This window comes from Nycticebus coucang, chromosome 22 (genome assembly GCF_027406575.1).
Source record: "Nycticebus coucang isolate mNycCou1 chromosome 22, mNycCou1.pri, whole genome shotgun sequence".
In the NCBI taxonomy this organism is placed as follows: domain Eukaryota; kingdom Metazoa; phylum Chordata; class Mammalia; order Primates; family Lorisidae; genus Nycticebus; species Nycticebus coucang.
In genome coordinates this window covers 40,817,592-40,843,963 of record NC_069801.1, presented here as the reverse complement: position 1 = coordinate 40,843,963, position 26,372 = coordinate 40,817,592, and the positions used below count along the sequence as shown (strand labels likewise).

The following is a 26,372-nucleotide window of genomic DNA, read 5'->3' as shown; positions in this document are numbered from 1 at the left end:
ACAGGGATTGGGCAGTGTCGGGAGATTGGGCGGTGACCAGGAGGCGCCCGGGAGAGGCACGGGTGCGCAAGCGGGAGTTCCGGCAGGAGGCTCGTGCCTTAGGGCCAGCACCTGTACCATGGCCTCAGCTGAGCTGGACTACACCATCGAGATCCCGGATCAGCCTTGTTGGAGCCAGAGTATGGAACGAGGTTGGGTCCGGTCGTGGGGAGGTGACCTAACGAGTCTGTGGGCTGCGAGCCCGGCTGTAGCTCCGCCCCTCTCGCGGCCCCGCCTTCTCGCGGCCCGCCCCTCGCACCGGCCGGCTGTCCCAGACTTAGTGGGGCTCAGGGAGACCCGCCCCCCGCCATCCTCGCCCCAGAATACGCCGCCTGTCCGAGCCACGGCCCTGGGGCCCTTTTCTCTGTCTTTCCTGTCCCGGGTTCTCAGGTCCATGCTCTTGTTTCTCTCCTAGTACTTGAAGGCTGCCGACAACCGAGTCCCTTCTGATTCCTTTGTTTGAGGTGGGGCTTCCCACTTCTGAGCTCTCCCCGGCAGTTGTGGCTAGGCGTACCACCCATTATTTTCCCTAAGGAGCTGGTGCAGGGTGAGGTGTGGTGTCTCGCAGGGTCTCAGAATCTTTAGCCCTCCCTCTCCAGCCTTCTGGGCAGAGGTTAACAGTGCGGTCTCTGCCCTCGTGCCTTTGGTGGAAGTCCTCACGCCTCCCTTTTAGTAGTTGGATGACTTTTGGTAAGCTATCCTCTCTGAACTTAATTTCCTCTTCTGCAAAATGGAGGTAACAATAGTCGCCTCCCTTATAGGACTGTTCAGTGCACAACTGATATTATTTGTGTAAAGGACCCAGCATAGTATCAGACGTGGAGTGAGTTCAATAATTGGCAGTTAGGATTAGCATTTTTTCTCCCCATACAGTCGGAGTATCATTAAAGAAGGTTGTGGGGGAGGCTGAACAGAACTAGTAGGCTTTAAATAGGCCTACATCCATGATAGTGTGAGTAGGTTTGGGGGCCCAGAGAGTGGAAACTTTGGCCCTGTTGGGAATTACAGTAGAGTTCTGCATTACTCCAGCATTGCTTTCACACCTCCAGTCTCACTGCCAGCAGCTCAGCTTCTTATATTGCTATCACCATGATTTTCCTAATGCAGAGATTTGATCTTATCACTGCTCTGCATAAAACCCTTCAGTGACATTGCTTTCAGGATAAATCAAGTCCAGATTCCTTAGCATAGTATTACAAATCCTTCATAATTTAGCAGCCTTCCTTACCTCTTTGATCACTATGTCCTTCCCCTGTTCAATTTGAATTTTATGTTCTGAGAACCCCAAACGGCTCATGATTCTCCACACACATCTTGCTCCTCTGCCTTTGATCCTGCTGTTTCTGATGTCTGGGATGCCTTTTCCTGTCTGCTGCCCACACTGCCTGTGCTTGTCCAGCTCATCATTGAAGTCCTAGTTCAGATGTTACCTCCTCCCCAAGAGCCTTCCCAGACCCTTCCTGAAGCATCTTGTGTTCCTTAGTTGGAGTCTAGGAGTGGAGGGCAGCCCCTAGGCTCCCACAGAACAGATGGCTGCAAACCAGCTGTTTTTCCCTAGAGTTGCATCTGTTGGCTTAGGGCTCTTATGCTTGTAGATGTAAAAATACTTTTGACAAGTTTTGGCATCTGCAGGAGATGAAGTCAGCTAATATTATTACCCTTAGAGAGGCTTCAGCAGCTGCAAAGGGCTGGCACTGCCTCCTGCACAGCCAGGAGAGCACAAGTTCTCTCTTAGCCCAGCTGGGTAGCCTGGTGGTCTTGGTTCACATTTCACCTCCATCTCTTACTAGCTCTGTGTCTTTGGCAAGTTATGAAACTCACTGAGCCTCAGATTCTTCCACTGTGAAGTGGGAATAATAGTAGTGCTTACATCACAGGATTGTGGAGGATTAACAAGGCAGTGCCTGGATGTGTGTGCCTGGCACAGAGCAGGTGCTGTCCGAGCATTTCCTCCCCTGGGGCTCCCTTCACTGCTTCGGGAGGCTGGGTCTTAGAACTGGAAGAAATCTCAGGGTTCCTTTTTCATTCTGCTTTCCTATTAACATAAGGGTTTTCTGTTGCTTGCAGACTTTTTCTGATAGAATGTTTCCACCCAAATATCCTGGCCTGTTAGAGGCAACCGGGGTTGTTAGAAAGCACTTGCCTTTCTTGAGCCATAAAATAGGCCTTCCTGTTATTTCTGCTCTCACTTCAGCATTTGCTGTATCCTGGCCGTGGCTTAGCTGCTAGCACCTCAGAAGTGACTCAAGCACAGGCTCCCTTGAGGGAGGTGAGGTTTCGGTTGGGGTGGGGGTGAGGGTTTATAAACAGGTGGTTTCAAAATGATAAGGTAACTGCAGGGATGGAGGGTTGTGGTGGGTACAACACAGAGCAAACAATCTCTGTTTCTTTCTTCATGCTTTCCACACATCTCTCTTCTCAATGGGAAATACATCTGAAGCCTCCAATTGGGCCACCTCCTTCTGATTGCTCCTCCTGCCTGATCAGCTTTTAGTTCATCACACCCTTCCCTCTCACAGTGCATACCCCAGTGTGGAGCTGAAGGTTATAGAACCCCCTCAGGAGGAAGTCACAACATTGTGATCCCCTGAATCCATTTGCTTCCCATCTGCAGAGAGTTCACCCCCCCCTCCCCCCGATTGAAATGGCTTCATAGAGCAATAGTCTTTTGGAGCCCTGGAGATTTTGCAATTATTGCTAATGGTGGAGAAGTGTGTAGGACAGTCATATTTGGCTTCTGAAATTACTTTTTCCTCATATTTGAAAATCAAGACAATAGAGCCCAGCGTTGCTTTGAGTTGACAGAGAGGCAGAAGCTGATGCTGGCACATTTAGTGGCTGGAAGGCAGCTGCAGGTCATTCAGAGTCCTGGGCTTTGTGCGTCAGGCTGGGCAGTGCAGGATCCTGCTGCTGGAAATCCACCACCCAGTACTATGGTGCCAAGAATAGTCTGCCCAGGCCTTTGCTGAAGCTGTTTCTCTAACCCAGAATCTGCTCTCCCCATCTTTTTCCCGGGCTAGTGATCCCCCTCACTGTACTAATGTGCAGCTCCTATTTCTTTGGGGAAGATTCTCTCCTGGGGCTCCCATAACACTGTGCTGTCCTGTCACTGCAGCGCTTTTGATGGTTTCACTCACTGTTGCTGGGGTCTTAGCGGGAAGTACCAGGTGAGCTGAATGGAGTCTCTTGGCAGTACTGTGGGCCCTGGGTAGAGCTGCTCCAACATCGTGGGTCCAGGCTGTGCTACCTCTCATCCCATCCAGAGAATTGTCAGCCTAGTGCCACCCAGGTCCCCTCTGTGGCTTGCTGGTAGGCCTGCAGCTGTTTGAAAGGCATCAGGTTGCTCTCATGTTCAGTAAACATTTAACAAAATCAATCATTCATAGAATTGATGGGGCTGGAACCCTGGGGCTGGAACAAGAGTTTTCTTTCTTTTTTTTTTTGTAGAGACAGAGTCTCACTGTACCACCCTCGGGTAGAGTGCCGTGGCGTCACATGGCTCACAGCAACCTCTAACTCTTGGGCTTACGCGATTCTCTTGCCTCAGCCTCCCAAGTAGCTGGGACTACAGGCGCGCGCCACAACGCCCGGCTAAGGAGTTTTCTTTCTTAAAAAGAAGGCCTTAAGGCAGTAATTCTCAACCTTCCTAATGCCGGGAGCCTTTAATAACCCACAGGTTGAGAACCTCTGCCTTAAGGGAATGCAGAGAGGGGGAGTGAGGGGTTTTAGTTCCTTGGGCTTTATTGTGAGCCTGCCCTTCTGCTAATCTCTGTTCAGGGTCAAAGAAAGGTAGACATCATCCTAACCCTCAGAAAGCTTTCACTGGCACACAGGACACAGTGCTGAAAGGTCTGGACTACTATGCTGGCTCCTGTTGTGGGGGAAGATTTCTGAAGGAGAGAAGCCCACACTGGACCTGATACTTTAGCAGGGTTAACAGATCCCTGGTGAGTGGCAGGAAGTGCAGAGTAAAGCATATCTATGGCCTTACTACCCTAAATGTGCCTGGTCTTGTCTGCTCTTGGAAGCTAAGCAGGGTCAGGCTTGGTTACTACTACTTGGATGGGAGAAAGTGCAGAAGTAAGGGCCCTGAGGGAGGACTGCCAGTGGCTGCAGGGTGCAGCAGGGTCCTGGCAGGAGGCTAATAAGATGAAAACCTCAAGAGCTATCATACCAGACAGGCCTCAAAGACTTAGGTGAAGAGTCAGTTGAGACTTGATCCTCAGGCGGCACCTGTGGCTCAGTCGGTAAGGTGCCGGCCCCATATACCGAGGGTGGCGGGTTCAAACCCGGCCCTGGCCAAACTGCAACAAAAAGATAGCCGGGTGTTGTGGCGGGCACCTGTAGTCCCAGCTACTTGGGAGGCTGAGGCAAGAGAATCGTTTAAGCCCAAGAGTTTGGAGGTTGCTGTGAGCTGTGTGATGCCATGGCACTCTACCTAGGGCCGTAAAGTGAAACTGTCTCTACAAAAAAAAAAAAAAAGAGACTTGATCCTCATCTTGTCAATGGGGACCCCAAAGGCCCTTTTAAAAATTTTTAAACAGAAGAGTTTCATTTATTTTTAATTCTGATCTCTTTTCTTTAACACATTGATAAAAACTTTTCCTAAGTGTCTGTCCTATGCCAGGTGCTGTACCAGACCCTGGACTTGAAATGTAGGACGGGTACACCCTTGGCAGTTCTCCTTTTCTCTGAGTGTCTGCTGTACTTTGTTAACCATGCCCCTATCCACATGGCAAGCCAGCCAGGAGCTCCTTTCATTATTTAATTAATCTTCACAGCCACCTTGTAAGGTAGGGAGTACTCTTAATCCTGTTTTACAGATGAGGAACAGACGCTTGGGGGGAAGTAAAGTATCTTGCCCACCGTAGTTGCAGATTTTGGCTGGAGATCCTTACTCCAAAGCTGTGAATGTAAAGATTTCAGTTGCCATTAGGAAGGGCTGCCCCAATACAGTGCTATTTCTAGGAAATAATTAGGGATATTCACAAAGAAAGGGGTGTACATTAAAGTATTTTTATAACAGCAAAAAATTGGAAACAACATCATGTCCAATAATGGGAGATTGGTCACCATAAATTATGGAACATTGTACAGCCGTTCTGCAGCCACTAAAAATAATGGTGTAGAAATATATAAACTGACAGGAAAAGATGTTCACAATATATTGCTAAACGGAAGAAAGCAGATTACAAACAGTATGATTCCAATTTTATTAGATATTCATTTTCTACTTTTTCTACAGCGAGCATTCATTACTTGCAAAGTAATAATAATTTCAATTTATTGAACACTTTCCTTATGCCAGGTCCCATACTAAGGGTCTCTGTTGTCATTATCTTATTTAATCCTTTGTGTTATTTTCCCCATTTCACAGATCAGGAAATTGCTTAAGGTCTGTGTCACAGTTATTAAGTGGCAGAGGCAGAGATTTGAGCCCAGTATGATTGTGTGCAATATGTACTCTTAGATGCTATGCTACTCTACTACGCTGTCATTTCAAAAGGTAAATTAAAACTAAAGCACTTTGCTTAAATATAGGTACTGTGAAACTTTAGAAAGTATTTCAGGGGAGTAGAAAAATATTGAGGATCATTTTATTCTTTGCATTTTAAAACTAAAACATAGGTTCTTTGGGCTCAGTGCCTGTAGCTCAGTGGGTACAAACCCAGCCCGGCCTGCCAGACAACAATGACAACTACAGCCAAAAAATAGCTGGGCATTGTGGCAGGCGCCTGTAGTCCCGGCTACTTGGGAAGCTGAGGCAAGAGAATTGCTTAAGCCCAAGAGTTGGAGGTTGCTGTGAGCTGTGACGCCACAACACTCTATGGAGGGCGACATAGTGAGACTGTCTCGAAAAAAAAATAGGTTCTTTGAATTTTGATGCAGATTTGCAAAAATCACACATCGTGCCACAGACCCTTATCTCTTGTCAGCCCTTTCCTTTGTCTTCTCCACATGCCCCTGGGATATACACAATCTAATATATACACAATCTAATTTATGCTTTAGTTTTATGACTTGAACTGTGGTACAATATATGTGTTTGTAATTCTTGTATTATCAATGTCAGTGTTATTTGTTCAGACATTCTAGAGGACAGGAAGCCTCTGAGGTTAGATTGTTTGTGGGGTGCTCAAGAAATGCTAAGGGGCTCCTGGGCATCCATGACCTTTTTGACTTCCCAATCGCTTTTGACTCTGCAGCTCTCCCTCCCTGTTGTTGTTTTAACTCTCATTAAAAAATTTAGGCCAGGCAAGGTGGCTAATGCTTGTATCCTAGCACTCTGGGAGGCTGAGGCAGGTGGATTGCGTGAGCTCAGGAGTTGGAGAACAGCCTGAGCAAGAGCGAGACCCTGTCTCTCAAAATAGCTGGTGTTGTGGCAAGTGCCTATAATACCAGCTACTCGGGAGGTTGAGGCAAAAAGAATCACTTGAGCCCAAGAGTTGGAGGTTGCTGTGGGCTACAATGCCATGGCACTCTACCCAGGGCAACAAAGTGAGACTCCATCTCAAAAAAAAAAAAAAAAAGGGAAAAGAAAAGAAAGAAAAAAAGAAAAGAAAATGGGTGCAAATATTATGAAAAAGAAATTGACTTTAATCCCCCAAACAATTGTTATTATCAATGCATTATTATTATTATTATTACTCCTACTGCTACTTTAGCATGTTCCTCAGGCTAGACTGCACTGATGTTAGCATGGTTCTTTGTAACCTTGAACTCTTAGGCTCACGTGATCCTCCAGTTTCAGCCTTCCAAGTAGCTGGGTCTACAGGTGCCCACCATAATGCCTGGCTAGAGATGGTCTCTGTTGCTCCAGGCTGGTCTGGAATTCCTGAGTTCAAGATATTTACCTGCCTCAGCCTCCCAGAGTGCAAGGGTTATAGGCCTAAGCCACCACGCCCGGCATCATCCTGACTAATTAAAAAAAAAAAAAAATTCTTTAAAACAGAGTCTTGCTATGCTGCCCAGACTGGTCTCAAAATCCTGGCATCAAGCAATCCTCCCACCTAGGCCTAATGTTTTTGTTTTTTTTTCCTATGCAAAAAACTTGTGTGTGTGTAGATGAATAGAAGGGTATTCTGTTGTGACGCTGCTTTGCAACTTGTCTTTCCATTTATTACTGTTATTTAAAAAAAAAACAGCATTATTGAGATATAATTGACATACCATAAAATTCACATACATTTTACCCTTTTATTTATTTTTTTAATATCATTTTTGTTTTTAAATTTTAGGCTTTTAAAATGTACAATTCATTGATTTTTTTTGTAGTACATTCACAGAATTGTGAGCACCATCTAATTAAAAACATTTTCTTTACCTGAAAAGGAAACCTCATATCCATTAGTAGTCAGTCCCTATTCTCTGCTCCCCCAAGCCCTTGGCAAACACTAATCTACTTTCTGTCTGTGTGGATTTGCCTATTCTGGATATTTTATATAAATGAAATCATACAATATGTGGTCTGACTGCTTAGTGTGACACTTTCAGTGCTCATCCCCACTCTAGCAGGTGTTTGTACTCCACTCATTTTTGACTGAGCAGTATTTCATCTATGGATGTATCGCATTTAGTTTATCCATTCACAGATGATAACATTGTTTCTAACTTTTGGCTATTATGTGTAATGCTGCTAGGCACATCTTGTACAAGTTTTCGTGTGGGCATATGTTTTCAGCTCTCTTGATTATACACCTAGAAGTGGAATTGTTGGGTCATATAATAACTCTGTGGTTAATTTTTTTTTTTTTTTTGAGAAAATGCCACACTGTTTTCCAGAGTGGCTATACCATTTTTACATTCCCACCAGCAGCGTATGAGAGTTCCGATTTCTCCACAACCTCAGCGATGTTTATTATCTGACTTTTTAATTCTATCCACCCTAGTGGGTATAGAGTGACATCTCATAGTGATTTTGATTTTAATGTCTCTGATGGCTGTGATATCAAGCATCTTTTCATGTGCTTATTGGCCATTTACATATCTTCTTTGAACAATGTCTATTTATTTTTTTACTTTTTTTTCTGATACAGAGTCTCACATACTCTGTTGCTCTGGGTAGAGTGGTGTGGTGTCATAGCTCACTGTAACCTCAAATTCCTGGGCTGAAGCGATCCTCTTACCTCAGCCTCCTGAGTAGTTGGGACTACAGCCCCCACCATGCCTGGTTATTTTTTTCTCTTTTTCTTTTTTTTTTTAATTTTTTTGAGACAAAGTCTCACTTTGTCATTCTTAGTAGAGTCCCGTGGTCATAGCAACCTCAGACTCCTGGGCTTAAGTGATTCTCTTGCCTCAGCCTTCCAAGTAGATAGGAACTACAGGTGCCCGCCACAACGCCTGGCTATGTTTTTAGAGATGAGGTCTCACTCTGGCTCAGGCTGGTCTCGAACCTGTGAGTTCAGGCAATCCACCTGCCTCGGCCTCCCAAGTGTTGGGATTACAGGTGTGAGCCGCTGTGTCCAACCCTTTTTCCTCTTTGGTAGAAGATAGGGTCTCACTCTGGTTCAGGCTGGTTTTGAACTCTTGAGCTCAAGCCATCCACCTGCCTCAGCATCCCAGAATGCTAGGATTACAGATGTGAGTCACCATGCCCTGCAAACTTTTTATTTGAGTGTGTCCTTTGAAGTACAAAAGTTTTAAATTTTGTTGAGGGCTTAATTTATTTATTTGTTTGTTCCTTGTTCTTTTGGTGTCATATCCAAGCAACAGTTGCTTAATCCAAGGTCACAAAGGTTTATTCCTAGTTTTCTTCTAACAGCTTTATAATTTTAGCTCTTGCATGTATGTCTATGATCTGCTTAATGTATTATTGAATATTTCCATATAATTCTACGTTTTTTTCCTCAGAGGTGGAATTTCAAAGTCAAAGGTTACATTTTTTTTTTTTTGAGACAGAGTCTCAAGCCGTCGCCCTGGTGTCACAGCTCACAGCAACCTCAAACTCTTGGGCTGAAGCAATTCTCTTGCCTCAGCCTTCCGAGTAGCTGGGACTACAGGCTCCCTCCACAATGCCCTTTTGGTTGTAGTTGTCATTGTTGTTTGGCAGGGCCAAGTTGGATTCAAAACCACCAGCTCTGGTGTATGTGGCTGGCACCCTAGCCACTGAGCTATAGGCGCCAAGCCAAAGGTAGCATGTTTTATGAGACTTTTGGCATAGGTTCCAAAATTCTATTTGTGTTTTTTTTTTTTTTTTTTTTGAGACAGAGTCTCACTCCATCACCCTGGATACAGTGTCATGGCGTCACAGCTCATATAAACCTCAAACTCTTGGGCTTGAGCAATCTTCTTGCCTCAGCCTCCTGAGTAGCTGGGACTGTAGGTGCCTGCCACAATGTGGGCTAGTTTTTCTATTTTTAGTAGAGACAGGGGTCTCACTCTTGCTCAGGCTGGTCTTGAACTCCTAAGCTGAAGCAATCCACTGGCCTTAGCCTCCCAGAGTGCTAGGATTACAGGTGTGAGCCCCATGCCTGGCCTGTTCCAAAATTCTTGTGGTTGTGTCTTCTCTCTGTCATTCTCCTTCCCCTTCCTACCTACCTGTCCACAGCTCTGGTTCAGCAGATATTACCATGGTTTTCTGTGTGTTCCTAATGAATGCTGTTGATACAGTGTGTTAAGCATAGCAGTGTGGTGGTGATTGGTGAGGGACAGTATAGAGGAGGGCACTAGTCTGATGATTTGGGTGGGGGTGGCAAGAAGGGGTTTGCGAGGGCATGAGGGAGGTAAAGTAAGAAAACGAGAGGGGTGGTAATAGTAGCTAACTCCTAGGATGCTTGCAGGACCAAATGAGGCATCACTATTCTGGGGTCTGGCTGGGGTGGCCAGTTCCTGAGAAAGAGCAGGTGAACAGGGTCATTGTTGGGTTTGCTGATGTACAGGAGACAGCCGTGTGTACAGATTTGGAACTGAGGTGATGGAGATTTGGTCAAGAGCAGGGGCTTAGGTTTTGTGATCCAGAAGCTTAGAGTATTGGATCCAAGCTGGTCTTTAAAGTCAGAACACTTGGGTTTGTACTTCATTTTCACTACTTATTGGTTGTGTAACTTTGAGCAAGTTATTTATTATCTTTGTGCCTCAGTTTCTCATCTGTAAAATGAGAATAGGAACAGTTTCTTGCTTATAAGGGTTTTAGGAAGATTAAATAAGTTGCCATGTACAGTGCTTAGAATAGTGCCTGATGCCTGATGTATTCTCTGAGAAAGGTTTGTGATGATTTAGAAATACAGTGTATCTGATTGCCTGTGCAGAGTTCTGGTAAGTCTTGGAATAGAGTGGGAGACTCAACTAGGGGTTAAAGTTTTCAGTGCCTCAAGGGCAACTGCCAGAGGCTGGGCAATGTCAGCAGCAACAGGGGGAGAGGGTGATGGGGCCAGTGGAAAGGAGCATGGGTTTGCACATTAGAGTACAGGAGTCATGATCCAGATGTGACAATAAATAACAGTAGTCAGAGCAGTTGCTTTTATTACCCTGGAAAGGACAAGAAGAATGCCAGCTCTTTCTCCTGAGATCCATCCTTTGCTTTGCAACTGTGTGTTCATTCATTCAGCACACAGCTACTGAGTACTGAATGGGCCAGCTACAGTGCTGGCCACTAGGGATGTGGTGATAAACATACAGACCAGTTTCCTGCCTTCGTGGAACCTGCTGGTTAAGGGAAAAGAAACAGACATTAAACAAATTATTTTGTAAGTCATTAATCAATACAGATTGGATTGTGCCACTCCCCCATTTCAGTGTCTTCGCTGCTATAGAATAAATACTAACTCCTAGACTGGGCACACTGGCTCGCACCTGTAATCCCAGCACTTTGAGAAGCTGAGGCAGGATTGCTTGATACCAGGAGTTCAAGACCAGCCTAGGTAACATAACATAGCAAGTCTCTGTCTTTATAAAAATATTAAAAAATTTTATCAGGGCATGGTAGTGGACGCTCGTAGTCCTACCTGTTCAGAAGGCTGAGGTAGTAGGATTGCTTGAGCCCAGGAGTTTGAGGCTGCTGTGAGCTATAATTGTATCACTACACTCCAGCCTGGGTGGCAGATTGAGACCCTGTATACCGGAGGTGCCGGGTTCAAACCCGGCCTGGCCAAAAAAAAAAAAGAAAAAAAAAATCTAAGTATGGCATGGAGATCCTGCTGGATCAGGCCTCAGCCCTGCTCTTGGCAGCTCTTCTAACCACTGTTCCTCCCTCATTGGGGGTTCTAGCCCCCCAGGACTGCTTGCTGTGCCCCTGCTGACTGTGACATCTTCATACACTGTGCCCCTGACATGTTCCTGTTGGTCCTTCAATGCCACTGTAGTGAGTGTGTCCTCCTCTGGGAGACATTTTCCAGTCATCATCACTCTCTCAACCATGTTCCCAGAGCGCCTTGGATTTTCCAGAACTATGGCACTTGATTTTGAGCATGGCTCCAGTCTAGAGAAGGTCATGACAAACTCTCTGAGTTAGGATGGACATGGAGAGTAGGGCACTGGGAGGAGAATTTGTAAAGGGCATGGGGGATGCCCATGGGTAGGAAGAGTACCGCATGGCTTAGGGGGCAGCCTTGAGTGTCTGGCTGGAGAGCAGAGGGACCAGTTCCCTCCCTTTAAGAATGTTACAGAAAGCTTGGGCTCTGGGAGTAGGGAGGGTGTCCATGGTGCCATTATTCTGAGTTTCTTCATGGAAACTAAGGGAAATGCATATCTGGTGAAGAGTCTTTCCTGCCTGAGAAGGTGAAGCTAGGAGCGCCTGCAGAATGGAGTTGTGAATCTCAGCCCCTGGAGGAGACGCAGTTCAGAGGCCCACCACAAGCTGTTTGAACCTTCTATGACTGGAAATGCACCATTTCTGCCAGTGGGGGCTGGCCTTGACATCCAGTGGCCACCAGAAGATGAGACCTCTCTTGGTTGCCTTCTCTGTATTTGAGATACATCCCAGAGCCCTTTGTGGGAGTCCCGATGGTGGCACGTGGGGGAAACTCTATAGGCAGGGGCAGGAGAGCCTATTCTCAAGACAGCTGCACAGAGGTAAGGGAGCCTCCCTGGGGCAGGCTACTTGACCTTGAAGATGCAAAGGCCAGTTTTATCTGTGAGGTTGCCTCAGCCCGAGCCTCAGGGGTAGAGTTATCCCCAGCAAGGTCAGGTTTAGGCCCCACTGAGGCCCAGATGTGGGCCTTTCTACTGGAAAGGGGTGAGGCCTAGTCCTGCCTCCATGCCATGCTTAGATTTTTATTCATTTATTTATCAGTAGATTTTAGAAACAGGGTCTCACTCTGTGACCCAGGCTGGAGGGGAGGTAAAGGACTACCCTGGCAGAAGATGAGGACATTAGGCTGAGGAAAGTCGTGGACTATTTGGAATAGCAGTTAGAGCTATGGGACTGTCTTCTATATCAGAGGCAAGGTCAGCATCAGTGGAGGGTGGGAAGGCTGGTAGATGTATAAGCAAGGAACTGAGGCACTGGCAGCTTCTGCTCCAGGCTGAATTGCAACCCAGCCTGGGATCCCTGTGGACGCTGGCAGTTAATCTCTGAAGGCCAGAGTCACCACTGCCAGAGAGCAGGAACATTGAACTTTTCAATCACATTAATTTCCACAGGAAATTGTTGTCTTCCTTTTGTCCAAAGGTTAGTGATTTATATTTACCATCCTTTTAACTAGCCTTGAAATTTACTGTTGCCAGGTCACTACCGGCATCCATAAATTTCAGGATGGCAGCTGAGCATAGCCAAGTGGCTTGGTCCTTGGAAGGGTACACGCTGGCCCTTTTAGGAGGGCAGATAACTAGCTATAGACAGACCTTGTACAGAAGCACCTCTCAGGGGCTGGGCATTCACTTTTCAGGGGAAATGAGGTGAGGTCTGTTTGATAAGGTTTTGGGGAGACCTCTTCAGAAGGAGCCGTTGTGGTGGCAGCTGGCTTGTGCCCCCGGCACATCACAGAGGAGACATGCTTCTAACTGTGGAAGGAGCCGCTGCACAGAAGGTGACCAAGCACTGAAGGCGGGGGAGCAGGGGCCAGATTCCCAGCTCTGCTTCCTAACTTTGTGACCTTAATCAAGTAACTTAACCTTGTTTTGCCTCAGTTTCCTCATTTGTCACAAGAGTATACCTGCCTTATAATATTGCTAGGAAGGTTAAATCTCAATAAATATAGGCTGTTGCTGTTATTTTCTGGCAGGACAGGGTGGGTGGTTTGATATGGGCCAGAGTCAGTCTGCCTCGTTCCCCTGCTTCCACACCATCTTAGCCATTTCTCTGTTTCAGACCCTTTCTTCCATCTGCTCCTGGAATTCGGACAGGGGCTGGCATAGTTTTTCTATAAAGGGCCGGTAAATATTTTAGGCTTCATGAGCCATATGGTCTTGTAACTACTTAACTCTGGCGTTTCAGTGCAAAAATAGCCATTGATGCTAAGTAAATGGATGAGTTTGGCTGTGTTCCAATAAAACTTCATTCACAGACACTGAAATTTAAATTTCACATACTTTTCTTGTGTCACACAATACCATTCTTTTGACTTTTCTTACCCATTTAAAAATATAAAAACCATTTTAGCTTGCAGGATATACAAAAATAGACAGTGGGCCTGATTTGGCCCTGGGTTTAGAATTTGCCAAACCCTGGGTTTGAAGGTGTAATGCCATGGATAAGATGTTTGGTTTTCTTGCCTGGGCTGTCTTTGAATCACTAAAGAAAGGTGCCTTTGTACGGGCTTGTCCAGTGACCCCGTAGCGCCTGGGGTAGAAGGATGGGCAGGAGTCCCAAGGGAGCCTGGGCACAGGGGCTGGCAGGATGCCTGGGCCTGACACCAGTTGCTTCCCTGCCGGCAGCCAGAGCAGTGCTGGCTCTGGATTGTCCAGTCACCCCAGCCCCCACGAACCCTGCTGTGTTTGTGTTTCAGAGAACAGCCCCAGCCAAGGTGGGAAGGAGGCGGTGACTCGACAGCCTGTGGTGATTCTCTTAGGCTGGGGTGGCTGCAGGGACAAGAACCTTGCCAAGTACAGCGCCATCTATCATAAAAGGGTGAGTACTGCAGGCACGTGGGCACCAGCCCTGCTGGGGCCCTGGCACCTGCTGCTGCTCTGTGGGGAACTCTGAGCCTCTCTCTGGCTGCTCCCACCTCTTGGCTCCAGTGAAGGCCAATCACCTATGTGGCAGGCCAAGGAATGGCATTAAAAATGACCTGTGATTGGGCGACGCCTATGCCTCAAAGGAGTAGGGCACCGGCCCCATATGCTGGAGGTGGCGGGTTCAAACCCAGCCCTGGCCAAAAGCAGCAAAAAAAAAAAAAAAAAAAAAAAAAAGACCTGTGAGGAAGATGATGGGGTCATGGCCTGGTCTAGCCTCTTCAGTCTCCTGACCTACTTTCCCTTTCTTGTTCTCTGAACCCCAGAGTGGACAGCCCAGCCTTGATGTGTTCCCTAGTTGTGGCATCATCCCAGGGCCTCAAGTCCCTGCCGGCTGGATAATGCTTCTCTCAGTGGTTGGAGCCTGGGCTGCATGTGCTGGGCACAGTTTGCACTACTAGGACTGTGTCTCCTTTACTGAGCAGGTGAAGTTCTGTCTTAGGACTGACCATGGCACCTTTCACATCCCCAGAGTAGTAAGGCCTCTTGGAAAAGATTCATGCTTCTCAGGTGCACCAAGAATGGGATATAGAGGTTGTGGTTAATTGGAGAGATCCTTAGGAGGGCTTGGTTATATTTTGGAAGCCCTTTTCACATCTTTGGCTTCCGACTCGGCCCTACTGTCCTCAGCCCAGATCTGCAGGGGGTACCAGGACAGACAGCCCTAGCCACCAGCTGGAAGCCCTGGACTGAGCAGTGGGAGCACCTGGGAGAAGGGCTACCTGATGTCCCTACTCCCTCCGTCTCCCTCCACCCACCCACATCTGTACCCTGCCTAAGGTGTGTGTTAAATAACACCTGGAATGGGACAGCGACTGGGGGCAAATATTGTTCTCCCTGCAACCAACAAGGCTCTAGTTCTCTGGAGTTGCCTTGTACAGATGGCCTTCTTCTGCAAGTAGTTTCAACTACTTCTGAATTCTACTCACTGGGCTATGCTTGTCTATCTGGCTTCCTCATTAGATTAAGATCCTTGAGGACAGGACTAGGAATAGTTAAGGGTGGCTAGAACAGAGAATGAATGAAAGGGCAAGTGTCAAGAGGGGAGTCTTGAGAAAGACTTCTGGATTTAAGCAGGCTATGATGTTAGATCTTTGAGTCAGAAAGTCTCTCACTACAGCATGGGAGAAGGATTGGAGGGACTGGGACTAGAAGCAAGAGGAGAATGTGGAGGGAGTTGCAGCAACCCAGGACAAAAGATGGTCAGGACCCAAGGACTGAGGATGCAGGTGGAGGAAATGTGATGGATCGAGGAGCTTGGTGGGAGGTGAAATGGTGGTTTACTGAGAGATTGGATACAAGCCTGGGGATAGGGTGCAGGGTAAGGTCAGGTTTCTGGCTGAGGTTTTTTTCGGGTAGAGGAGGGGTGTGTGTTTTCAGACATGAACACTAGAAGAGAATGAGGAGGCTGTGGGGTGGATGAGACCCCCTAGGTGATGTGTAGAGGAAAAGAAGAGGGCGTAGGACAGAGCCCCGAGGAGCTCAAAAGAGTGAGAGATGAAGAGGTTCCTATGAGAAAAGAAGGAGTGGCCAAAGATGGACAAGAAAACTCTGTGTGACAGAATCCACAGAAAGTCTTTGGGATATGGGTCGTTGTCCAGAGGTCAGTGGCTGGTGGGAGGACTTCAGCTGACCATCCCTGTTGGACTATGGGTCATTCAGATGCTGCAGATGCTGTGCCCATATGATTGTCCTTGTTGCTGCCACCCTTAATTACTGCTGCTCGGGGTTAGTGTACTTTGCCAGGTGATGTGTTGGTCACTTGAGATACATTTAATTTTTCATTTAATTTTCACCATAACCTTATGAGATGGGTGTTATCCCAATTTAGAGATGGGGACACAGACCCACAAAGAAGTAGGTGGTGAGGCCAGGAATTGAACCAAGACCTGTCTGACCTCAGAGCCTCCCCAACTCAGATCCTCTGAAAAAGGGCCCTTAGTCTCTGCAACAGGTAGATGAGAAGGGATTAGGACCCTGGCAGGGTGGCTTTTCTAACTGGCCTACATGGGGACCTGTCTAGAGATTTGGAAGCACAGTTGGCCCAGGCAGTGAGGGATACAAAAACTTGAGGGAGTTTGGGCCCAGATTTTAGAATTTGAAGAACAGCGTTTACTATATTTGGAATTTCAGGATGAGTATGAGGAGTGATCCAAGACTTGGGAACCACACAGATTTGGGTGTCAAGCTCCTGATTCTGCTCTCAGGGCCCTGAGGAGGGAAGTGACAATGATCAGAGATGGGCATGATATGACCCATGCTCAAAAGTGTCCTTTGGTGGTCAAGGCTGGGTCCTCCCGGCTCTCTCATGTCTGGGAGGTGGTGACAGTGCAGAATAAGTTGCCAGGGCAGCCTGTAGCCAAACGGTGAGGCCTGAAATGTGCAAGGCCTGGGGGATGGTGGGCTGTGGGGGGCAGACAGGGAGGGAAACAAGGTGAGGAGACTTTTCTAGTCAGTCCAGATTTCTCCAAAACATGCTATGGGCTCCAGGTCTCAGCTATCATCCCACGCTGAGAGGGCTTGGCCAGCATGAAGCAGTTAGTGCAAGGCACCTGTGTCCGTGGGTAGTGAGCCAGCACCCAGAAGCAGAGACTGGGGCATTGCTGCACTCTATGGGCCCTGTGGAAGTTGGGGTTGCTGGGCCCATCTGACCTTAGCTCATACCCATTACCCCCACCCCATCCATGAGGACTGACCAGGCCTCCTCCTCTTCCAGGGCTGCATTGTGATCCGATACACAGCCCCATGGCACATGGTCTTCTTCTCCGAGTCCCTGGGCATCCCTTCACTTCGTGTTTTGGCCCAGAAGCTGCTTGAGATACTTTTTGATTATGAGATTGAGAAGGAGCCCCTGCTTTTCCACGTCTTCAGCAATGCTGGTGTCATGCTGTATCGCTACGTGCTGGAGCTCCTGCAGACCCATCGGCGCTTCTGCCACTTGCGTGTGGTGGGCACCATCTTTGACAGTGGTCCTGGTGATAGCAACCTGGTAGGGGCTCTGCGGGCCCTGGCAACTATCCTGGAGCACCGGCCTGCCATACTGCGCCTGTTGCTCCTGGTGGCCTTCGCCCTAGTGGCAGTCCTATTCCATGTCCTGCTTGCTCCACTCACAGCCCTCTTCCACACCCACTTCTATGACAGGCTGCAGGACGCAGGCTCTCACTGGCCTGAGCTCTACCTCTACTCGAGGGCTGATGAGATAGTCTTGGCCAGAGATGTGGAACGCATGGTGGAGGCACGCCTGGCACACCACATCCTAGTGCGCTCTGTGGACTTTGTGTCATCTGCACATGTCAGCCATCTCCGTGACTACCCTACATACTACACAAGCCTCTGTGTCAACTTCATGCGCAACTGTGTCCGCTGCTGATGACCTTGCTTCATTCACATCTGCTCCAGAAATAAATGCCTAATACCTCCCCACAACCTACATCTGTGGGGCCCTCTTCTGGTTCAATTCCCTATGGCCCTTAGGGACTTTGTGGTCCCATAAGTAGAAAATAACTCTGGGACTCTGTCCTGGGGGACTGCTGGTGGTCTGCTTATCCCAGGATCCTAAGGGGCGGGAGTGCCTGGGCATGTCTCTGTGGCAGCCTTGGAGTTGATTGTGTTTGGGCAAGGGCAACAATCAGACTGCTGATTCCTGTGGCATTTAGGCTATAAAGATTAACAAGATAGGGAGGGGGAGTTGAGGATAAGCCCGAGTTGGTTTTTTTTTTTTTTTTGAGACAGAGTCTCACTTTTCTCGCCCTGGGTAGAGTGCTGTGATGTCATAGCTCACAGCAACCTCAAACTGTTGGGCTTTATCAAGCTTCTTGCTTTAGCCTCCCTGAGTAGCTGGGACTATAGGTGTGCACCACTATGCTCAGCTAGTTTTTTCTATTTTTGGCAGAGATGGGCCAAATCTCTGGGATCTCCCTCAGAGAGGCTTGCATCTCACTCTTGCTCAGGCTGGTCTTGAACTCCTGAACTCAAGCAATCCAACCCACCTTGGCCTCCCGCAGTGCTAGGATTATAGATGTGAGCCACTGCACCTGTCCTGATTTTTTTTTAAATTGTGATAAGAACACAACATGAGATCTACTCTCTAACAAAACTTTAAATGGACAACTAGTAGTTAATAACTGTTGTTAATTATAGGTACAATGTTGCACAAATCTCTAAAATGTAATCATTTTGCATCTTAATCTAGAACTTAATCATGTCGTGTAACTGAAGCTTTATACCCTTTGCCAGAGTTGAGTTTTTGTTTTTTTTTTAGGTTTATTTCATTTTTAATATAATAAGCAAAAAAGAAAGTATATTTGTCTTTCATATTTTATGTTATAAAGGTATGTAATAAGGATAATGATGACACAAGAGAGTCATTAGGGCAATGATAGTGTCTAAACTGCATTATTTATCTCAATTTTCAAATTCACATTCTCTAAGTAGGCACAATTCACCCTCCTTGGATCTAGAGAAAGAAAAAAAATCTATAAGTTTTTGTTTTTTTATCACTTAGACCCAAGATTCTAATGGAGAATTTATAATTAAATATAAATTGTCTTACAAACTGTTGAGATAGCCTATCAGAAATACCAACACATGGGTCATGTCTACACCTATAGAATTGTTGCACATATAACTCTCAGTTATAAGATCAAGGAAGAACTTGGCCCAGAGTGCAGGGAGGTCACCAAACCCCAGTTTACTAGGTTGAAGAAAAGAAATTCCCAGAGGCTTCATAAAGTCATTTTCAGACAGAATATCTGGTAGAATTATTTTATGCTTCAATAGGAAATTTATGGGCAACATTTCACCAAGAGGACATATGAAGTGGAAATAAAACCTTGTTTAATTGCTTGAAAGAAGAGTCCAGGTGGTCCATGGATGAAAGAGTATAAAGGTTTGGCGAGAGAAATGAAGATACTTTTCAGTGTGTTGAGATTGACACCTTCAAGGAAATCAATCACCTCCCACGTTACAATCCCACCATCTCAAAGTCAGAGATAAGTGGCAGAGCTGGCCACGGAAAGGACAGGAAACTAGCATTTGTTGAACATCTGCTATGAGCTTGGCACTTTGTTCACAACATGTTTCCTTTAATCCTCCCCAAACTTAATAACGTGAGGTTCATCATATTATTGATAGGTTATCACGTTATTGTCATTTTACAGACTTGGAAGCTGAGTCTTATGAGTGTGAGCAGCTTGCCCAATTCACACAGTTAAGTGAAAACTTGTTCCTTGCTTCCAGGACTGTCTTTGTCTTTCCCAGTGAGTGTCTTCCCACTGTTCCAAACTGCACTCCAGATCTATGCCCCAGATCTGTGCTACGCTGCTTTTCAGGCATTGAGCAGAGAGCTCCCAGTGGCTGGGCCTCGGTATTGGCCTGGGCCTGAGGGTCTGCAACACAGCCCTGGCTGCCAGCTGGTGTGGGATAACTTCCAGGCAAAAGTCACAGGACATAGCGTCATTCATGCTTTTATCTGAGCAGAGTTGAGTTTTGATTCCTCAAATGGAAGGTAAGCTTTGTGGGGAGGTGCTAGATGGTAACTCTGGGTTGGGGGCAGGGCCAGGCTGGGGACATGGACCATGATCTCAGCTCTAGAAAGACAAAGCCCCATGGCTTAAATAGCACCCTTATGTATCTCCTTCAGAGAGGCTTTTCTGACCTCATTGCCTGGGAGTCTGAGGTAGAAGCCAGATGAGCTGAGTGTGCAGGTTAGGGGCCTGCTTGGCTCCACGTTCTGCTAGTAAGTCACTGGTTCCAGGCAAGTTGCAAGCTGATGTGGAGAGCAGAAAGGCAGCAGCTCTAACTGTGCTAACTCTGGAGCCTTCAAGACCAGAGCCAAGATAAGGGGATTTTTGGCCTTCAAGAGCAGAGCCAGGATAAGGGATTTTTGGCCAAAACAACAAACTCCTTCATCTCCTTCAAGGGAGACTCACTTGAATACCCTCTAGGCAGGAGCAGTGGTTTCAGCTTCTTGTTCTGTACCATCTCTCATTCTGTAAGTTTACTGCTACACAATCTTGGCACATTAATAGGTAATAAATATTTTTTGATCAAATGAGCATACGGTGGTGATTAAAGGACTCAGGGGGAAAGGATGGGCTTTGAAAAGTTCAACAAGCAGTGAAGGAGAAAGCTAGAATAGCTCTGGGTGGAAGCTGACCCATGGTATTCTCAGGGTTTATGGACTCTTGTCTGTCCCATCAGCTCCCTGGGAGTCCCCACCGTTGTGTTGATTCCTGAGCCGGGTGGCCGCATTCCTAGCTATGGCCAACAGGTGGCAGTGCTGCCTGTACCATGAGAGCTCAAGACTCCCAGGGCAGGGTGGGCTTCAGTGGAATGCCTTCACTCTAGGTTAATGCCCCCTATTAGGTAGCATATGGCCCCCAGGGTGAGAGTAACCAGCCATCAAGGACTCACTGAGCCCAGGGCAGGGAGATAGGAGAGTAAAGGCATAAAAGAAGTCAGCCTGACCGGAACCAAGCATTTAGGAGCCTCCTCTTTATCTCCATTGCCCTCACCTCCTGCCCACTCTTCCAAACCCTCTTCCCCAAACCCTTAGCCTTCACAAGGGCAGCTACACCTACCTCCACAGAGGCTAGGATCCCTGTATTCAGGATATTTGGTGCATTGAGCTGGGCATGGGGCTGGGAAGGGCCTTCGATGGGCTCCAATGTTGACTTGTCTCCTGTGGTTTATTTGGGTGCAAGGGGAGGGAGGACCTGCCACCCCAACCCAGTTACGTAGTAGTTACCGTGGGCATCCCAGAGAAATGGTGCCTAAAGCTGGGGATCTGGAAAGATGCAGCTGGTGTGTGAGAAGGTATAAAGGGAAACCTGGTACCAGGGAGACACTCTGGGGCCTTGAATCTTTTTCTCCCAACAGCTTCCTGTTGTGGCTAAGGACGCTATAGCTTTGAGCACCTGCCTGGGCAGCATCAGGGTGCTAACTTATCTCACTGGCAATAAGTGACCACTGGACAAGGTGTTGTCTCTGGTGCTAGTAGTCCAGCTCATTCCCTAACTAGAAGGTCCCTCTTGAAGAATAAGGGTTTTTGTTCTGAGGATCTAGGCCATAGCTACACTGGGCTTTTTGCTCACTAGGATTGAGAATAGAACGAAAGTCGGGGAGGGTGAGATGGTGATCCCATTGTGACTTCTGGCATGTTTCAGGGGACTAGAAAGGGTTAGAATCCTGAGGCTTGTGTTTTCACCCAAGCTTAGCTGCTCCTGCCCTAGGTTGGGGGGTCCAGCTTGCATCCCCTCTGTACCCCCAAGCTCTGGCCTCTTCTGTGATTAATGAGCTGACGATTCTGCATCGATAAGGAATTAACCTAGAGCCCCTACCCATCAATAGTCAGGAGCCAGGTCCCCAGTCCCACCCCCACCCCAACCCAATGCTTCAGGGCCCCTGAACAGATCAACCCAGCATGGCTTCACATACTTATAGCTAAGCCCTTTACCCCATATTACTGCCAGGAATTAACCCCTTAACTACTTTAGTCCACCTACCCTCATGCCATCAGCTCCCCCTCACATATTTACACATAGGCAGCAGCTGTTTATATTGGTTTAATCCATGTCAAATGTAGTTTACAAAGGGAAAGGACAAGTACCTTTGTATAGAATATACAGACACAGTATCACACCATGGGGCCCACCATCAGGGGTGAGGCAGATGATACCGTTTCCCTGGGAGCAGTAGCTCTAATCCCAGGAAAGGTTCTCAGCAGATGCTGGGCAGCCAGAAGCACCTTCACCACGCCCCAGCCTCAGCCTCTGCTTCAGTTCGGTCCCATTTCCTGCCCCCACCCCCAACTCCTTATAGAGAGCCCCATGAGCTAAGACTAAGGAGAGGATCATATCCCTCGGGGCATGTGCCTTAAGTCTGAGAGAAGAAATATACACCACTGAACACCGAGCACATAGGAGAAGGAAGGGACACCATGGGAGAGGGGGAGGCAGACACCTCAGGAGGAGGATGGGCCGAGCCCCCAGCCAGCCCTGAAGGGGGCACTGCTTCCAGGGGTTCTTAAAAAAAGAAGAAAATCATACAACCAAAGGGGGAGGGCATGGTGGAGGGTGGGGAGTTGTCCCATTTATACACAACATTGTAAACATACACAGTCTATATTACATGTGCTTCAGTCTGGTGTTTGCATGTCTGTCCATCAGTCTGGGGGCTGGATCTTGGAAGCCTAGCCCCACTACTCCCCCCACCCTTGCATCCCTGCCTCACCCTGGAACAGGTATGGCCCCCAAACTTGGTGGGAGCCAGCAGGTAGTGCCTGGGCCTCAGCCTCTACTCTGGCTCCAGAGTCCTGTGTGTGTATGTGTGTGTGTGCACACGCATGTATGTGCATGTATGTACATGGGGGAACCTGTGTGCAAGTATGTACAAGGGGAGAGGGTCACTGTCACAGAGGCTGGGGGCAGGTGAGGCTGCTTGAGGCAAGTCCTGCCTGGGGTAGCTTTCTCACAAGTAGATCCTCCGCAGGTCTCCAGGGGCTGTGATCGTGTTGCATTGAGGGCAGAGCTTCTTGGCCCCCTGCAGGGAGAGCAAGGAGGGCTTTGGTTACACAGGATGGGCCACACATTTGTGCATAGGAACACCTGGGCCTGCAGCCACATCCCTCTGCACCAGCATGTGCTGGGACCATGGTCCTGTCAGCCCAGGCTGGGGATGCATGGTCAGCCTCTGTGAGCAGTCAGGCACGCTCTTGTGTTGGGGGGACGCCAAGATCAAACCGCCTGGCCAGGCCCGCAGCGGGAGCCCCGGTAATGAGAACAAGGCTGGGTCCAGCTGTGGCTGCCGCGGCCCTAACGAGATTACATGCGGCCTTTGATCAGGACACAGAGCCCACGACCAAGCCTTTTATTGCTGTCTCCGGGCGACATTTTAATGGCTGCTCCTGAGCGAAGAACAGGGGCAGGAGCAGAAGGAGCTTAGTAATGGGAGGGGGAGGGGCGAGGCCCTGGTCCTGCTTACCCACAGCCAGCCTCCTCCTGACCTGGGGTCTCACCAGTAGGTGTGGTGCAATGGGACTTCTGGGGGCTGGGGGCAGGGGGCCAGGGGAAGGAGAGAGCAGTCAACCCATGAAGGGGAAGGATTTAACCAACCTGTAGTAGGAAAGGAGTGAATGTGGTAAGCCTGGGGGGTAAATATCCTGGCTCTGTTCTACACTCTGCTTTCCCTTGTGCCCCGCGTCCCTCAAGCCAGCTCAAACATAAGCACAGATAGCCACCCACTCCCTGACCCCTGTGCCACCTCACCAGAGTCCGCAGCCAGCACTCCTCACAGTGCACGTGCCAACACTGGATGGACGTCAGGGGCATTGAGTATGAGTCCTAGGGAGGAGGGGGCAGAAAGGGGTTACTGTGAGGCAGGCCCACTGCGTGAAGAGCCCAGGTCACAGTGCAGAGACCTTTTCAAATCCCAGAGGGCACAGAAGCCTAAGGGTACCCCTGGACTCCTTCCTACTCACCATACAGATGAGGCATTTGTAACGGTCCCCACGTGATAGCTGCCGTTCAAGTTCCCTGACCCGAGCCTTCAGGGCCTCAAATGTGGTCACAGCTGAATCTTCAGTGATTCTGTGAAGGAGATAGCACAGTTGGGCGGCAGGCTGGCATCCGCAATCTGAACCTCCAGCCCACATCTTTGAATTACGGAACCACATATATTACTATCCCCTAGACATCCCTGTCTGTTCCCTTCCTCGATAGCCTGTTTTCTGCAAACTTCATGTTCTAGAACTAAACTTACTCTCTCTGTCCCTCCACCTCCACCCTGATACATTTCTAAACTAGATAGCTGGGAACCATTCTCAGTCACCCCCAACTCTGCCATGGCTCTTCTAGTATCTCTGTAACGTCTCCACTTCTCTCCACCTTTACCATCCCTAGTCTGGGCTCTCCTGGATCACTCAGCTAACCTTCAAGGCCCCCTCATCTCAATTCCATTCTCCCATCCCTTGGAAGAATTTACATTCTAAAAGCATATCTGATCAAGTTTACTTCCAAGTTTCAAAGTCTCCTTTAGAGTAAAGTTCTACTCACTCTTCCTTAGTCCAGCCCTGGCCAGTATTTTTTGCTTCGTCCACATGAAACTACCTCATGACATATATACCACTCTTTTCACTCCCGTGGCCTGTCTGTACTGTATTTCCTCTGGTTCCCGTCACCTCCTAATTCACTAGCTCTGCCTCATCATTCAGGCCTAGTTCATTTCTCACCTCCCAGAAGCCTTTCCCAACCCTCCAAGACAGCACCATCTCTGGGAGCTCCATCCCCAGACACTGATCTTCACCCCAGCAGTGTTACTGCAAAGCTCTTTGTCTCCCTTACTACACTGCATTCCCCGAGGGAAGGCTGCTTGCTCAACTTTAGCCCCACTTCAGGGATGTAAGCATGAGTACACACTTGCTAAAGGGCCAGTCCAACCTCCAGGGAAAGGACTGAGAGATGTAAGAACTGGGTGAGTCCCACATAATCTGGGTCCCTTTGCCACTGGCCTGGCCAACCTCAAGGGTGCCTTGTTACTTCTTCCTAGGCATACCAGATGCCCTGGTAACCCTCAGTCTATAATTCAAGCCCTGTACCAGAAGGTCTGTACGATATTTCCAAGACTCTGGCCTGCACTGCTAAACAGAGAATAGCTAGGGGTGTCTCAAAGATCCCTCCCACCCTCCTAAAACAAGTGAATAGGACCCAAGGGAGCTCACAGAGAAGAATGCTTTCTGGAAGAATAGAAAAGATGGTACAGCAGATAGGCCTTAGGGAGTAAAAGGGATAATACAAATAAAATAGCTAAAATTTATTAAGCACTTACTAAATGCCAGGGATTGTACTGAGGGATTGATAATCATTATCTTATTTACACCTCACAAAAACCCCATGAGAAGATTCAAATATTCCCATTTTATATACCAAGAAACCAAAGCACAGAGAAATTATATAGCTTCCCCAAGGTTCCCACAGAGCGGGAAGATGGAATTTAAACCTGGCAGACCGATTCTGAGATTGACTGATAACTGTGCAACTAATTACTCCATAATGACTCTGCCCAGGATGAGCTGGGTCTTCAGGCTAAGGAATAGTAGAAACAAAGGCCTAGAGGCCCAAGAGCTGGGCCCGCTGGAAGGCTGATTTGTAGGTGAGCAGAAGGTGCTAGAAAAAGAGACTGTGTGTGTGGGAGGACCTCAAACGCCACAATCAAGGTCCTGGCAGATCCAGATCCAACAGAAATCTCTGCACTTGATTAAGCTTCTCATGGACCATCGGAAACCGTTGAGAATGCTGGAAGAGGGGTGTACACAAGAGTGAGGATCCAAAGACTGGAATTGGGGGAGAGGCACAGGTGGAATCACAAGTTAAGTGTGGTGTGGACAAGGACAAATCTCCTGGCAGGGGTCGGTGGGGAGGCATTCTGCTGGCTTAGGGGACACAACTTAGAAAGCTCAAGAGCTTATAGGTGGTCCGTCAGTGCAGGATGCAAGTCATAATGGGGTGCAAAGAGAGCAGTGGTAATATTTCATGGGCAAAAACACACTTCAATCTGACCTCTTCCTTTTGGGGTGCTAGTAGCAGCACTGAACATGACTCCCTAATGGCTATGTCTCTGTACCTCTCAGGGATGGTTTAGATCCATCATACCACGGGTCCATGATTCTCTCTGCCCTCCTCTCTGTGGACTCCAAGAAAGGCTGTGACACCATTTTCTTCTATTTAACTGTCTGGCTCTGGAAGCCTTTTCTACCCCCTCCCTTCTCTTATGCACCTGAACAGCTGACTGCTCCCCTGACATTTTTTGCCCAATGCTATCTTGATTGCTGGTACATTCCCAACATGGAGACAAGAATGGGTAGCTGTGCTTCCTTCCTCTCCAAGGACCAGGCTGGCCCTATGTAGTTATTTCAAAGATTAGTAAACGATGGCCTGGAGCTGGGGGCAACCTACCCTAGAGTGGAGAACCCCAAACCTCAAATCAGAGGATGAACTTGAGCTAGAAGTACAAAAAAGGATGGGGACAGGAGAGAATGAATCCCTTCCCTGCTGCATCTCCAGGAGCTACAAGGCCACAATGAGGGCCAATTACCAACTCCAGAGCCCACCTACAGGATTTGTTCAGGACATACCTTACCTCTAATCTGTGCTCTGGTAAAATACCCAATCCTCTAGCCCCTGACCCAGCCTGGTTGTGACCTATTCCTGAATCCCTCCAAGGCACAG

General features: G+C 48.0%; 2 protein-coding genes across 6 annotated transcripts in view; one reads left to right on the top strand and one right to left on the bottom strand.

Annotated features, from left to right (window-relative positions):
• Nucleotides 1-17,574, top strand: TMEM53 (transmembrane protein 53). 3 transcript variants are annotated; one of them, XM_053575991.1, is made up of 3 exons: nucleotides 1-179; nucleotides 13,923-14,044; nucleotides 16,865-17,574. In XM_053575991.1, exons 1-3 carry the CDS (start codon nucleotides 119-121, stop codon nucleotides 17,516-17,518), a joined length of 837 nt encoding a protein of 278 aa, XP_053431966.1. In that variant the 5' UTR covers nucleotides 1-118; the 3' UTR covers nucleotides 17,519-17,574. The 3 variants fall into 3 exon arrangements, with proteins under 3 accessions (XP_053431966.1, XP_053431965.1, XP_053431967.1); XM_053575990.1 differs by having other exon boundaries at nucleotides 1-191; XM_053575992.1 differs by lacking the exons at nucleotides 1-179; nucleotides 13,923-14,044 and adding an exon at nucleotides 14,461-14,573.
• A 4,125-nt stretch (nucleotides 17,575-21,699) lies between these two features.
• RNF220 (ring finger protein 220) overlaps nucleotides 21,700-26,372 on the bottom strand; it is a 264,249-nt gene continuing 259,576 nt past the window's right edge. For all 3 annotated transcript variants that reach the window (XM_053575977.1, XM_053575978.1, XM_053575979.1), the window contains 3 exons: nucleotides 23,627-23,735; nucleotides 23,415-23,489; nucleotides 21,700-22,689 (listed from right to left, as the gene is read on the bottom strand). In XM_053575977.1, coding sequence (XP_053431952.1) covers nucleotides 22,618-22,689; nucleotides 23,415-23,489; nucleotides 23,627-23,735 — 256 coding nt within the window. In that variant the 3' untranslated portion in view covers nucleotides 21,700-22,617. The remainder of the gene's footprint in view (nucleotides 22,690-23,414; nucleotides 23,490-23,626; nucleotides 23,736-26,372) is intronic.

Excerpts from the sequence above, each read along its gene's own strand:
- TMEM53 (XM_053575990.1), top strand. The coding sequence starts at position 119 with ATGGCCTCAGCTGAGCTGGACTACACCATCGAGATCCCGGATCAGCCT. Across the intron at positions 192-13,922 it reads GAGCCAGAGTATGGAACGAG|AGAACAGCCCCAGCCAAGGT; the intron begins GTTGGGTCCGGT and ends TTTGTGTTTCAG. Across the intron at positions 14,045-16,864 it reads GCGCCATCTATCATAAAAGG|GGCTGCATTGTGATCCGATA; the intron begins GTGAGTACTGCA and ends CTCCTCTTCCAG.